Genomic DNA, 15,463 nt, shown 5'->3' with positions numbered 1-15,463 from the left:
GACTTCGAATCAACGGCCACTATACGGGCAGCATCACTACGGCACCCTTCCACTGAGCAGTCGCTTATCACAGGGATCGAGGGGGGCCGCCAAAAGCCCACCTCAGGGGTTCGGCTTGTTTTGAGGGGGAGCCCGGATGTAGCGCCCAAACGTGTGCAACGTGAGACGGCGCCTGTTTCATGCCGGGATTGTGGGCGGAAGGAGGCGTTATGCCGCTTCCCTGGGCTTGCGGCTTGATATGAAGCTGCCCTGCCTCCTTCCTTGACATCAAGCTGCCTTTCCTCCGGCCAGGCGGGCTGAGCACGGGGCGCCCAAGCACGCGCCGGCCCTGCCCTGCCTTCCCCCTGCCAGGTCGCGCTCCCGGCGCTTGCACGACTCCAGTCTGGTGCCAGGAACGGGGAATGTCGCTTGTACCATTCCCCTCGCCCGGGGGGGGGGGGGCAGCAGGGGGAAGGGCGAGGCGGGCAGGCAGCCCCTCCCTGTAGGCTGTCTCTCGCAGGAGAGGAGGGGTGAGGAGGAGAAAGAGGAGAGCCACTCCCCGCGCGGGCGTCCAGCGGCCCTCCTTTTCCTCTTCTTCCTCCTCCTCCTCCTGGCCTCGCCCCTCGCCGAGAGTGGGCTGACCCGGATTTCCTCCGGGCGGTGCCACAGCCGCTGAGGTCGCGCCGCTGCGGAGACTGCAGAGCATCATGGCGTACCCCGGGCATCCCGGCGCTGGAGGCGGCTACTACCAGGGCGGGGTGAGCGAGCCGGCGGCGGGGGACGGGGCGGAGTCGCCTGGGGCGGGGACGGGCACGGGCGGCGCTCTGCGCGGCTGCAGGGCTCCCCGCCAGCCCCGCTCCGGTGCACGCCGGCCCGACGGTGCTGGAAGGGGAGCCGGCCGCCTCCTCCAGCTGCCCGCAGCCGCTCGGGTGGGGGGCAAGGGGGAAGGCCGCGCGCTGCTGTCCTTGGCGCGCCTTCCCACGTTGCTGCGGGCGGCCGGGCGGGCGATTCAGGCGGAGCGCAGTCCTGTTCGCGTGCGGGTGGCCGTGGGCGCCTCGCCTTGGGTCCCCCGGGGTTGCGCGCGGAGAAGGGCTGATTCCCGCCCCCTCTGGGCCTTCCTCCGGCCGCTCCTCCGTGGGCCGGGGCGATGCCTGGCTTCTCGGGGGCGAGCGGATGACGCGCGGCCCACCAGCCTACCCGAGGCGTGCGGGAGGAGTTGCAATTGCCGGAGTCGCTGGGAGAGAGACGGGCTGCAGGGTGTGGAGGCCGTGCCCATAAACCCCTCCTCAGCCACGAGGAGCCCTGTTCCCAGGGGCTCTTCCCCACCTGCTGCTGCCCGCACTGGTGGCCCCACCAGTATGGTGTAGTGCAGGGGTAGTCGACCTGTGGTCCTCCAGATGTCCGTGGACTACAATTCCCATGAGCCCCTGCCAGCAAACGCCCCTGGTGCAGTGGTTAAGAGCAGCGGTCTCTAAGCTGGAGAGCCGAGTTTTATTCCCCGCTTTTCCTCCACGTGCTCCCCCGGGTGACCTTGGGCCAGTGGTAAAGCTCTCACAGCCTCACAGGGTGTCTGTTTCGGGGAGAGGAAGGGAAGGCGATTGTAAGCTGCTTTGAGCCTCCTTCGGGTAGTACAAACGGGGGTGCAAAAATCAGCTCTTCTTCATTCCCGGAGTTCATTTACCCCATTTGGTTGGGTGTGGGAATTGAAGCATCCTGACTTGCTCTGGGTGTAGCTTAAAAAGAGAGCCTTCTTCTTGAGGGTTAAATCCAAAAGGCCATGAATGGATCAGCAGCAACAAAAATTACAGGGAACTTCAGGCCACTGCTTGCCAGCGGGCTGACTAACAAAGCATTAAACCTTTCCCAAGCAGGTATGTTAATAGCTATGCATCCTTAGCTTGGCAATAGCCACTGGCTGCGTTATTTTTCTGGTCACAGAAGCCTCTCCCTCTGATGGCATGGGGACGCAAGCCCAGTCCCCCTTTAAAAACTGAAACCAGGCCACATCTGTTCCTGGAAGCCATGTTGGGTGTAGTGATGAAGAACAGTGGCTTCAAATCTACAGAGCTGGGTTTGATTCCCCACTTATTATCCACATCTCTCTCCGCCCCACCTACCTCACTAGGTGTCTGTTGGGAGAGGAAGGGAAGGTGATTGTAAGCTGCTTTTTGACTCCTTTGGGAAGTGAAAAGCGGGGTTTGAAAACCAACTCCTCTTCTGAAGCAAATAGTCAGGCCTACCAGCCTCCCAACATTTTGTAGTACACCGCAGGCCCAATTTTGTGAAAGTGCACTCTCCTTGTTCTCAACGGTTGAAGGGTGCCTGGATGATCACCAAAATAGAGCATTGCCGCTGCTAAAGCGTGGCTTCTTGTCCACCTGGGCATTTATGGCATGTGCTCAAAACTACGCACTCCTTTCCTGGATTGTTAACTCACTTAAATTACTTCCTCCACCTGCCTTCTGTGTTCTCTGATCTCCCATAGACATGAATTGTTATTGTGCAAACAAAGATAACAAACAAAACTTACCTGAATACGGAAAGGAACCTACCATTCAACATCTCTTCCAAGGGATGTTTCTGTGTACTAGAGGGAAGTTAACATTATATTTCAAAAACCTTATGCAGTCTGTAGTTTCTGGTATACATTTCAAAGCATTGTAAGAAAACCAGAAAATCAGAAAAAGCCCTTTTAAATATATATAAGACAAGATAGGGTATGGAACGTCCGCTGGGGTTCAGCTTCAGGAAGAAGCTTGCTGTGCCCACCTGAGAGAACTTGTATTTCCTGGAATGTGGTCTGAACACCTGAGACCTGCTGCTCAACACTTCCTTAATATTCTCTCTTTCAGCAAGCAAGGTCAGCTCCTTTTCATCATATGAAAATACCTTGTTCCATCCAGCAATTACTTGCTGTAGCTTTTGGAATCTTCTGGGCTGCAGTTGTCCCTAAAGAAAGGCATAGGCGCAAAGAATAAACAGAAGTTTTTGGTTGCTAGTGACAATGAGTCTGTTGTGGAGGGCGGGTAGGGCTGTCCCTATGTAGTTAAAGAGAGTGGAGTTGAAATAAAATGCAGCAGCCGCCATCTTCAACGTGTAGCTTGTTATCTTTCCATAAAGACACTTAAACAGAAGCAATGCCAAATCTCATTGTGAATTATCATTTTGGTGATTAGAAGAATGACTTGTCATATCAGGCCTAGTTCCAAACCACCGTTGACAGTTAATAGTTAGCATGTTGTACCACGGTTCCTATGAAACAGCCTTCAAGGTGACAGAAAATAAAAATTTGGTTGGGTCCAGTCAAAAGCATGCAAATAAGGGAACAACTAACCAATAAAGCAAGTTCTTTATGATCAAAGAAAGTATCCCCATAGCAGTTCAAGACACTAACCCTGTTAGTCTTTAGTACTTATAGCAACTTTTACATCACAAAAATGCTGTACCATATAGCCAATCAATACATGCCTACTTAATACTGCACCAAATTTAAACCAATTAGCACGTGATCCAGAGAGAAGAGCTGGTTTTTGTATCCCAGGTTTTTTTTATCCCAGAAAGGCGTCTCAAAGCAGCTCACCATTGCCTGCCCTTCCTCGCCCCACAACAGGTAGGCAGGGCTGAGAGAGCTCTTGAGAGAACTGACTAGCACAAGGTCACCCAGCTGGCTCTCAATACTGTCGTTTCCCCTACCTATATTACATGCCACAAGCATAAGAAGTGCCCATCACTACAGTTAAGCGAACAGGATATAGGTTAAAAGCTAGTTTACCCATATAAGACAAAGCGTTTTCAGACAAGCTAAAACACAAATAGTGTTGGATCAGCAGTAGGTCAAAAGCTTCCTTCAGTTCTTGACTTGGCCTTCACAAACATGGCTTCACAACGGCTCACTCACTTTTCACCCTTCCAAAACCCCTTGTTGAAAGGGTTAAGGAGTAGTATTAAATATACCGAAAGTACCATGTAAGTAATGGCATTTGTTTCTTCTTACTAGTATGGGAGTGCTCCTGGAGGACCAGCATTTCCTGGTCAAGCTCAAGATCCCTTATATGGTTATTTTGCTGCTGTTGCTGGGCAGGTACATTCTCCTTTGTTTGATATGACTGTGCTGGTTCCTCTTTGTGAGAAGTTCCTTAATTCACCATCATATATACTGTGTGTTGCAGGGTAAGCAACATGCATTTCCTTAATTCTTGTCTTTAAACCTCTTATAATGCTTTATCGTAGTATTTAAAAGAGTTCTAATGTGCATGAAGACTGGACTTCTAATTGGGTACTGCATTTGCACTTTTTGTGTTAGGAAGTATTGATTATTACCGTTTTTCTTGAGAGGTGCATCAAACGTTTCTGTACTGAGGAATGGATAATAATGTGCGTAATAAAATGGAGCAGAATGACTGTTGGCAGCGCTCCCTGTGCAAAGGCAGGGCTGTCTAAGAGCCATCACAGCCTGCCATGGATTCCTGCTAGTCTTCCCTTCTGTTCCCAGATCCAACTCAAGCATCATATCGAAATCATATGCCTGAGTCCTTGGCTTCAAGGAGACCAGAGCCACTAGAATTTGGTTCTGCTAGTGCCATTTTTTATCAGCTTTATGTTTGGACTGAGGATACTCCGTCTGTTATACTGCTGTAACAAGCAAGGTAGCAGTTGGAGGACTTTACTGGAGTTTGTGTTAGATCAGGGGTAGTCAAACTGCGGCCCTCCAGATGTCCATGGACTACAATTCCCAGGAGCCCCTGCCAGCATTTGCTCCTGGGAATTGTAGTCCATGGACATCTGGAGGGCCGCAGTTTGACTACCCCTGGGTTAGATTGTCCATTAGCAAAAGAGAAGCTTCCTATTTCCCCTCTCCCTTGACAGCCCACTTATCTTGAAGAAGTGCTGTTCCCAGATGATAGGGAACCCTGAGGAACAACCTGAAGGATGTGTGAAGTGGAAAGGGGTAGGGTTGTGCACAGGGGCGTCCGACTTGGCCGCTCCAGGTTGCCACAGCCAGCGCCTCACTGGCACTGGCTGTGGCAGCCTAGAGCGGCCGATTTGGACGCCCGCCGTACACAACCCTAGAATGGGGGGCTCAGTGGAAATTCCTTACCAGTTTTTGTTTGTGGGCTGGTCCATTTGTCTTGATCAATCAATTGGCTTGTGAAAGTTAGTGATGTTTGCCTGTTCATCAGTACTGAATATTGATCCGCCCCCTAGTTGGTTCTGACTTGTCTGTTACTGTTTTTAAAAGTGGATTTTTAATCTCTTTTAATTCTTTGCTGCTTTGAGGGCTCTAATTGGGCCCAAAGGTGGCATGCAAATGTTTTTGAAGAGGTAAATAAATGATAAATGGGGTGCGAAGCAAGTAAAAATTGGAGTGATTATTCTTCTGTTTTCCAAAGGATGGGCAAATAGATGCTGATGAGCTGCAAAGGTGTCTGACCCAATCAGGCATTGCAGGAGCATATAAACGTAAGTTTAGCAGGTTTACAAAAATTAAATCGTTAATACGGCAAAATTGTCAGTTCACCATTTAAATGATAATTTAAACACAACACAATCCTCTGCAGTTATTGATCTTTTATAACACACTGAAGAGTCTGAAATTGCATAAGCCCTGAGTAACATAACCTTAGTAGCATTGGCTTTTTGATTCCTGAGTGAGTGTCTTCATGCTGTTTAATTTTCAGTCTTCAAAGCCACTTTTCTCAGGAATTAGGGAGAAACTGAAAGCATGGGGGGGATCATGCACATTGGCTCATAGATGTTGCTGGTGACTGATGTATTCTCTCTTCCCCACCTCTCAACAGCTTTCAACTTAGAGACTTGCAGGCTTATGATCTCCATGCTTGATGTATCCTTTGAACTATCTGACTTGCAGTCTTTTTTTTGTTCTGAGGTTGTGGAGGAAGTTTGGATGGCTGAAATGACTTGTAATGCTTTTTCAAAAAATGCCATTCAAAATGGCTTGCTTAAGTTTTTGGTTGGGGTCATTACACTTTTTCTGCATTTCTTTCAGTTTTTTCCTGTGTATGAAATCTATAAGGCATGAAGTGGATCTGAGAAGAAGAATATCCTGACAAATGTACTTACTTTTAGGGGATTCTTGGGGAAGCTTTATGTATAGATTCAACCCATTAAGCTATTGTGTTGAAGTAGATCAGGACTTATTTTGGGAGCAATTATAAGCCTGTGTACTCTGAATTAAGTCCCATTTTTTTCAGGGGGAAAGGGAAGTAGGCTTGAGCACTTTGGCCACTTCAGTGGCCGTTCCAGCCTGAAGCGGCTAGCAGCGCAGGGGGAGAGGGGTGGTGCAGCCATGCCACTCGGCACACACACACAGGCAGTTAGCTCTGTACCTGTGTGCAGGCGCCAGGTTGCGCACCGCTACTGGAGCCACCCCCCCCCCCCACAGTGCTAGCCGCTTCGGGCTGGAATGGCCGCTGAAGCACGCCAACGCGCTGAAGCCTAATGAGGATTGTAGATCTAATTTTGTAGATGAATTGTAAAAAACAGATTTAAATTAAGTCACCTAGAGGGCTTAATGACAAGTTTGAAACGAGTCAACTGAGATGCAAATTGACACAGGAATGAACTTGCCATGCAGCTTCCTCGTGACCTTGAAAACAAAGTAATTGGTTAGAATTTTGTCCAAAAAGACTACTGCTGGATTGACAGGAATATAATTCTGGAGGACCTGTGTAGGATCTTACAGTTGACCTTTCTTGTACTCCTGCACCTGACAACACTGCAGTAAATAACATGTGTCTTCCATTTGCTTTGCTACTAAATGGTGTGATCCTTAGCCTCCATTCAGAGAGACATGTCTAGCACGATGGGCTTTAATGAATTCAAAGAGCTTTGGGCTGTGCTGAATGGCTGGAGGCAGCATTTCATGAATGTTGACTCAGACCACAGTGGCACAGTGGATTCTCAGGAGATGCAGAAAGCTCTTGCGACCATGGGTAAGTGGAGAACATAAGAGCTCATCTGGAACAGAGCAGTGGTCCATCTAGCCTAGAAACCAGAGTCACACAGCTGTCAACTAGTTATCCAGGGGGCTAACAAACGGCATAGAAGCTAATGTCCCTTTGCGATGTTTCCTTTTAGTGCTGGTGTTGGGGTTTGCTGCTTCACAATATGGAGGTTCCTTTTAGTCACCACGGCTACTAGCCATTCTTCCCTCTTTCTAGACCCCCTGTTGACGCCATCCATGCTTGTGGCCATTAGTATATCCATAGGTCGTGAATTCCATAGCTTAATTGTTGAGTAAAGAAGTGTTTTCCTTTTGTTTGTCTGGATTCTCTTACCATCCATCGATTTCATTGGGTACTCCTGAGTGCTGGCCATACGGAAGAGGGAGCTGAGAGTTTCCTTTGGACCAGACAGTAGACAAATGAGCAAAGAAACCCCACCCTACTGCATTTCACTTGAGTGGCCTTTGTGTACCATTCTTGGTGGGCTGTACCCCGTTAGCAATTAATGCAAAAGTACACATAGAAAAATTACGTGGTACTGTTGAAGACCCTTGCCCCTTGTTTTCTGGACTTCCTTTTTTCCATTTAGGGTTTCGGTTGAGTCCACAAGCAATCAACGCTATAGCCAAACGGTATAGTTCTCATGGAAAGATCACATTTGATGACTACATTGCCTGCTGTGTTAAACTCAGAGCTCTCACTGGTATGTTTTAGTGCATGGCTTTATTACTGGAATTCATGGATGTATTCTAAATACTTGATCTCCTTGGTTAATTTTAAGTGCATTTTATATAGGTAGCTGTTTATTCAGGTCATCTGTATAGGTGTGTGAGGGGAAGGGAGAGGGCGAATGCAAACATAGAAACAATCAACTAATTAGTGTAAAAAACCTTAATGCTGGCATGTCAGTCCTAGTATTCTCCCCCCTGCCATGTCCTTAAACCTGTTCATCCTACAGCCAGCATGAGGCAGTGGTTAAGAGTCGTGGTCTCGAATCTGCTGGAAAGCTGGGTTTGATTCCCCACTCCTCCACATGCAGCCAGCTGAGTGACCTTGGGAGAGTCACAGTATTCTCACAGAGTAGTTCTGTTAGAGCGCTCTCAGCCTCCCTTACCTCACAGGGTGTTTGTTGTGAGGAGAGGAAGGAAAAGGTATTTGTAAACCACTTTGGGACTCCTTTCAGTAGTGAAAAGTGGAGTATAATAACCGGCTGTTCTGTTTCCGGTAGACACGTAGGTTAGTCTGCACGCGGCAAGATCATATGATTAGCTCCCAGAACGTTTTTCAAAAGTGTGTTAAGGTTGCCCCACCCATTTCTAAAGGAAGAAAAGCCACTTGATAAAACACGCAAGGTAAAAACCTTGCCCCTAGGAGAAGATTGTGAACAGGAACTTTGTAAGACTTTGAACAAGTATTTTAATAACACGGCAGCACACCTGGTATGTTAGCATGTCCCTTGCATATTGTTAATGGGTTGTGCTTTATGCACACCAAATCCTCTTGTAATGCATAGTTCTTCCTACATGTTTTTGCAGATAGCTTTCGAAGAAGGGATGCAGCCCAGCAGGGAATGGTGAACTTCCAGTATGATGATGTAAGTAAATTTAAATCTGGCATGGCTAGGAGAGGGGCAAAAAAGAACAGTTACCTGTACATGGTTAACAGCTGTTTATTGTAGGCTAAGATGAGCTCAAAGCTTCAGTTTATTGGCACAGCCTGTGTCCTGCCCTTTTCTAGGGAATACAGTAGCACTTCTGGTCTGTAAACCTGTCTGTTGAAAAATAATTATATGACTAAAACATCTCAGCCTTCATTGTGTCGCAACTGAACACTTTTGAAGGAGTGTGAGAATTATCACGTTGCTACATATAGGCAGAGTAGGAGGTGCCTGGACGTCTCAGCCCAGGAGACCTATCCGTATTAATGTCCAAGCTCATGCATGCTTTCCATGGAACTCCTGGGCATGCTAAAATGAGAACATGATTCTATCTGATCCTTCATATGGTCCCTGAAAAGGCCTCACTAGCAGCTCTTAGAGACTGGAGATTGATTTAGAGCTGGGCCTAATGAACTGAGTAGCAAAGCGGAAAGATCAGAGATTACAGCGTTTCCTCCTCTTCTTGCAGAAGAAATTGGACATATGCTGAGTTGGGCCCTCGATTCACATAGAGTTGCACTTAGGAGGCGTCCTCCAGATGCTTAGCATTAGTCAAAGAAGACAAATGTCTTTCACAGAAGGTTGTCCTGGTTGTACCCATCAAGGATTCGCCAAACTTAAGACATGCAGTTTGAAAGCCATGGTGTTTCCAGGCCTTTCTACCAGCACTGTCAACTCAGCAGGCTCTAGGGAAAGCACTTTGTCCCTAGCGAAAGATGTGGATCCTAAACAGAATTTAACACGTGCCTTTCTCTTTGTCTTTTTGCAGTTCATTCAGTGTGTCATGAGCATCTGATTTGTAATGAAGGAAGAGACAGAGCATGATCAACATTCCACTTTGGGTTTTGCTTTGCACCAAAAAAAAAAAAATCATGGCTGTGTAATTAAATGGTATTTGCATATTTTATTAATATTGATTTATATGCCTTTATAGTTTTGATAACTAACAAAAAAGGAACAGTGAAATAAATGCTGTTTTGAGTTGATTGGTCTTTCATATTTGTAATTCACTTTCTGTATTGCGTAACAATATTATTCCGGTTTTTATCTCTTCCTGTACTTCTAAGAACTGTTTATACCTTCTTGTTATTTTGTGCCTTTGGCTTGTACATGTATGGCAATACTGTATACAGTGGTAGAGAAAATTAGGAGTTCCGTGAGAACAGACTTTAAAAGCAATCCAGATGTGGCTTTCCAAACACTCTTCCCTCCCCCAGGTTTGCTTTTAGCAGCGGGAAATATTAAAATGGTAGTTTATGCTGTTATTTTTGAACTGGTAAGGTTAAGGCAACACTTATTCTCTGACATAAATGTTAACACTTCCAAGTATATGTAAGGGAGAGACAGACAGGGAAGGTAGAAGTAGGTCTGCAGTCTTATTGGGAACAGGAGAAATACCATGAACTTAATTCCTCAGTGGGGGAGGCTTCCCGTATTTTTCATACCTTAAAGAAATAGAACACTTGTTATATCATGAGCACATCCTTATTTTAATATAGTTTTTCTCATTTAACATAGTAGTTATGCTGCAATGTTCAGAGAATGCTTCAGTGCATGTGCAAAAAATGTGAATTCATGACTGTGTATAATGTGAACTGCAATGTAGAATAGCTTTCTGCTTAGTTATGAGCATTCTGCTACATTAGTTAACACAGGGTAATAATTGCATTTTCTTAGAGGCCATAAAATATAACATAATACTAATAAATTTTTATTTCCAACCTGCCCTTCTGAGTCTTAGGGTGGGTGACAACAGTAAAATCAGCACTAAAATTTTAAACAGCTGTAATTTGTACAAAAGCTGCCCCGGATAAAATTCCCAGACGGGAGTTCTTTTGCAAGGAGCCGATCTTCTGACGCTCCTCCTTCTCCTCCCAGAGGTGAGGCCAGCTTATGTTGTTGTGGGTCTTGACCATAAGCCTGGTTGAATAGTGCCATCTTTACAGGCCCTGTGGAATTTATTAAGGTCCAAGATCTCTCCCAAGAGCTTGTTCCATCAGGCTGGGACTAGGGCTGAAAAGGCCCTGGCCTTGGTTGAGGCCAGTTTCACCTCCCTTGGGCCAGGGGCCCAGAGCCGATATTGATCCGAGGATCGCAAGGCTCTTGGACTATAAGCAAAGACATAGTTAGTTCTGTGTTGATTGGCTATAACAGAGAAAAAAATCCATGTCTGTAAACACTTATGGGGTGATGGGGAGATGGATCTAGCCCTGCTTGCTGAAGTGGGGGACTTCCCTATTTCAAAAATTTTCAGAGGTGCAGTATTGATGCCTGCCGACTCCACATCCATGTGGAGATGATTGTGTTTAAGACAGAGTTGATGTTTAAATAGGAATCTGCACACATTGGATAATGCACATTCAGTATACTTTGGAATTAGATTTCCCTGTTTCCCATTGAAAGTTCATTATTCAACGTGTGTGGAATGGGCAGAGGTTAGTTTAATTTTGCTTGAGCTTTGTTTTAAAGATCAGCAACTGAATCTAGGATTTCTTCCCTTCCCCTTCCAGTTCACTGTATGTTTAAATGACAAATGGTATTTCTTACCTACAAGCACCCGTCCCCCATGTTGGATTAAAAAAAATAACATTACTTTTTTTGCCAGAGGAATTTCTCTGAACTTTTGTCCTATTTACTTTTAAACCACTCTGCTTTTCAGATTTCATTTTGAGCAGTGAGAACAACAGAACCTCTGCTTTGTGAAAGAGCAGCATGGATCAATTCAAGTTCACAATAATTATTACTTTACTTTCGTATGCTGCTCTTCCCTGATTGTCTCAGGGCAGCTCACAACTAGGTTGAAAACAATCAAATAATGTAAATTTTATAATAATATTAACCGCATAATTAAATACTAAAAGCCATTTAAAAGCTGCCGCCTCTTTTCAATATGCACCGTAACAGAGGGGGGCCAACTAGTGTTGAGAGGATTTAGTGAATTGGATGGATTTTCCAGTAAGGAGGTATTTCAGATGTCGCCTTCCCATTCCTCTCCCCACAACAGACACCCTGTGAGGTGGGTGAGGGCTGAGGGAGCCCTGATATTACTGCTCAGTCAGAACAGTTTTATCAGTGTTGTGGCGAGCCCAAGGTCACCCAGCTGGTTGCATGTGGGGAAGCGCAGAATCGAACCTGCCATGCCAGATTAGAAGTCCACACTCCTAACCACTACACCAAACTGGCTCTCTTCAGTCAGAAAAGGAGTCAAGCAAGTATGTGTCCTTGCTCCTTTGCTCTTTAATTTGTTTATTAACAATATAGTGCAAAGACTAGTCGGTACACAATTTGTGGCACCCTCCATAGGCCAGCCGAAAATGTCAGTCTTGCTGTATGTGGATGATATGGCCCTTTTGTCTCTGACCAGAGTTGGACTAAGTAGGCTGCTGGATTGATTGGGCAATTACCATATCAATGCTTAAAAAGGATTCCTGGTTACAGAATTCTGAATTGTGCCATATCATGCAGCGAAGAACCCATTTCAAGGAAAGCTTTACTTCTTGCTTCCTCTACGAGCATACATTCAGCACTCCCATCCAAACCTTTATGAGAAAAACATTTAAAGAAAAAGAGATAGAAAGACCATAGGTTAAAGCCTGCCCTCATGTCGAAGCAGGCAATAGAACTAAACAGCTTCCAAATGTTTTTGGCAGAGAGCTACCTATGAAATTATCATGGCACATTTGAGCTACTATTGTTACAAGCGTTAGTTTAACATGGGGATGGAAGTTGTTTAAATGCTGACTTATGGTAACCCTCGGAGCAAGAGACAGGGTTGTGAGCGGCGGTGTCCAAAGCGGCCAGTCCAGGCCAAAGCAGCCAGTGACACAGGAGTAGAGAGGAGGTATGCCGACACGTCAATCGGTGCACACATGCAGATGACTGGCGCGTCCGCGCCTCCACCCCCCCCACACTGCAGCGCTGGCTGATTCATCCACCCCCCTCCCCACTGCAGCGCTGGCTGCTTCAGCTTGGAACGGGCACTTCGGAAGCCGCCGTGCACAACCCTAGGAGGTGTTCTGCGATTACCTGTCTCCACATTATGACCCTGGTATTTAGAGGCCTCCCATCCAAATACTAGCCTTGGCTATCCAAGTCAGCACTTATAAGTCGGGGATTTATAATAGAAATCTTCCCAAGTACGTACACAATAAAATTAATAACATATTAAAAAACATACAAAACACCAGTCGTTCATTCGAAAGCCATTTTTACTAATTTTACAATATGTAAATAATGGAAACAAAAAAGCATTTTGTAGTCAATATTATAATAGTTGCTATGACAAACAAATTGAGTTTTATAAAAAGGAACATTCTTTAGTTAATCGGAAATTTAGCTTAACAGATTTAATGGTTTATTACATGATGTGAATGAGCATGTTTTTGTTATCAGCATTTTAAAAATATCTACCAGGTAAGAATTAGGAGCAAAATAAGTACAAGATACAACAGTAGCCACTCTCCAGTGGTGAATATAATTATCTTGTTTCCAAATGGCATAGTAGTTTTTATATGTTAAAACAGATTTTCTTCAACAGCAACACAAACATACTTGCAAGAACTCAGCCAGTGGGTATCTACTCCACCCAAAGCATTGTTGCGATTGACTTGTCTTACTGGAAATGTTTTCAGCAGCAGATATTAAAATGTAGTAATTGTTGCTATAATTATTGTACAGAGTTGAGTTGGATCTGGCCACGTTTAACACAGTTGTTTGATTTCATGGAAATTAAAAGGGCCCAAAAGCATACAACTTCTAAATAATATAAAGACAGGGCAAAGGTTCCACTTTTATTTACATCAGACTACGTGTCTTAGCAAACGCTCCACGGATTCTGGACACAGATGTTCTGCGGGAATTACTGTGTTAATACCAATGATATTTTGCAGAATTGCAACTCTGATTTTATAGCTGTCAACTAGCACATTACATTCAAGGGCAGTAAAGCATATTTACAAGTGTTTTTGAACTGTTTGTAAAAATATACTTTGCAAAACTTGAATATTTAAGGCTTCTCATACTTAAAATCTATGCCTATTTTTTTTCAAACTGCAAAATTAGAGGGGGGAAGTATACTTTATTTCACTTCCCCTTACATTTCAATGTAACATTCATATAACTAACCTTTGGCCAGGCCTCTGCTCTATTCTACCAGCCCGCTCCTTGGTCCAGCCTGATCCTTAGTCTACAGCCTTGGTGAAGGGGATAAGGCTCAGCAAGACAGCACTAATTTGCATGCTAGGGTCCTATGTTTAGGGTCAGCCATGCTTAATATTTTGATGGGAGATCACCAAGAAGGTCCAGGGTTCCCATGCAGAGCCAGGCATTGGCCAACCACTTTGGAATGTCTCTTGCCTTGAACTCCCCATTGGGTCATCCTTAATCTGCTATGACTTGATGGTTGGGGGGAGCTAGATATTAGTCTGTTGCAACAAAATAAAACTTCCTTGTGCTTGGTAGTCACTTAGAACACGGCTGCATTGCTTATGGAAAACTTAAGATGAACTGGAAGTATTCATGGCTTGAAGCAAAATGCAAATTAGTGCTGCTGAAAGTCTTACCTGTGTTTGCTGCTCCAGGGATCATTTCAAACAGGTGAAAATAGTTCATATCTTCAGAATAATTTTTTAAAAATCCAAACGCACATTGGATTGACCTGAGATTTATGTGAATTCATGTTGACATCCTCATGCTATAAGATTAAATCTGGTACTGATAGAATACACCAATGTGGCTCTGGGGCATGCCTATCAGGTCAACTCCCTCTCTTTATTGGATGGCATCGCTGGCTTTCTGGTGGGTGATGTTAAAGGTGGTGTCAAGGACTTTGTTGCGTTTTCAAATGTACCCTTTTGTTGTTTGTCTCCATACCATGCAAAGGCTTTGAGTATTATAGGTGTGAAACATCTACAATTTACAGCTAATTGCTGGGCCAATATGGGGAGAATCTGAAAAACACCCAGTCCTGTTTCTGTCTTTCTGCTAACTACTTCTTGGGCAGCATAACAGTTCAGAGGAATCAGGCTGTAGCTCAGGACTAATTTCAATCATATTTTGGATATATGTCCTGATTTATTTCTTCCTGAGAAGGATGGATGATTGTGAGAAACTTTCTACTGCCTCTGTTCAAATGCCTAAAAGTTTCCTGCCCTCATTCTTTATCCAAGCAATTAAAATGTATATATTTTCCATATTAACTAAAAGTAGCAAGTAACTAGAGGCATAATGTTTCTTAGTTAGCAGTGTTCACATGTACATCCTGCATGCACAGGTGCACATCTGATTGCAAGGAAGTTGGTGTGCCTTCACTTTGCCAATAAAACCTGGGACCACTACCTGGATATATGAGAAGAAGAAGAGTTGGCTATTATATGCCACTTTTCTCTACCCAAAGAAGTCTCAAAACGGCTTACAGTCGCCTTCCCTTTCCTTTCCCCACAACAGACACCCTGAGAGGTAGGTGAGGCTGAGAAAGCCCTGATATTACTGCTCGGTCAGAACAGCTGTATCAGAGCTATGGTGAGCCCAAGGACACACAGCTGGCTGCTTATGGAGGAGGAGGGAATCTAACCCGGCTTGCCAGATTAGAAGTCCACACTCCTAACCACTATACCAAACTGGCTGGTTAAAAACACACATACATGAACTGGATGTAACATGAGAATTACTCAACTCACATATGAAGAAAGCTCAAGAGTACACAGTACATGAACTGTATGGCTGTAACTTGTGAGCAGGGCTAGTACCTTACCTTTTCAAAATCGTATCAACCTTTGTATCTAAAGACCCATCACTCCCCACAGACCATCATTCACAACCCTTTCACACTGCAAGACAAGGTTATGAGCTGTAGTAGACCATG

At 45.1% G+C, this 15,463-nt stretch overlaps 1 protein-coding gene across 1 annotated transcript; it reads left to right on the top strand.

Moving 5' to 3' along the window:
• Window positions 1-505: 505 nt before the first annotated feature.
• On the top strand, window positions 506-9,587 carry SRI (sorcin). Its single transcript, XM_077304197.1, has 8 exons — window positions 506-737; window positions 3,977-4,060; window positions 5,370-5,439; window positions 5,778-5,821; window positions 6,785-6,932; window positions 7,534-7,647; window positions 8,480-8,538; window positions 9,371-9,587. Exons 1-8 carry the CDS (start codon window positions 687-689, stop codon window positions 9,395-9,397), a joined length of 597 nt encoding a protein of 198 aa, XP_077160312.1. The 5' UTR covers window positions 506-686; the 3' UTR covers window positions 9,398-9,587.
• Window positions 9,588-15,463: the final 5,876 nt, after the last annotated feature.

The sequence above is a fragment of the Paroedura picta genome, chromosome 11 (genome assembly GCF_049243985.1).
Source record: "Paroedura picta isolate Pp20150507F chromosome 11, Ppicta_v3.0, whole genome shotgun sequence".
In the NCBI taxonomy this organism is placed as follows: Eukaryota; Metazoa; Chordata; class Lepidosauria; order Squamata; family Gekkonidae; genus Paroedura; species Paroedura picta.
Note: the sequence above shows the minus strand (reverse complement) of the source record. Positions and strands in the feature narration are given on the sequence as shown.

What these genes read in the sequence shown, in the direction of transcription:
- SRI (XM_077304197.1), top strand. Translation starts at nt 687, where the DNA reads ATGGCGTACCCCGGGCATCCCGGCGCTGGAGGCGGCTACTACCAGGGC. An exon ending in CATTGCAGGAGCATATAAAC is followed by an intron (nt 5,440 to 5,777) that starts GTAAGTTTAGCA and finishes ACCTCTCAACAG; the next exon opens with CTTTCAACTTAGAGACTTGC. An exon ending in GAAAGCTCTTGCGACCATGG is followed by an intron (nt 6,933 to 7,533) that starts GTAAGTGGAGAA and finishes TTTTCCATTTAG; the next exon opens with GGTTTCGGTTGAGTCCACAA.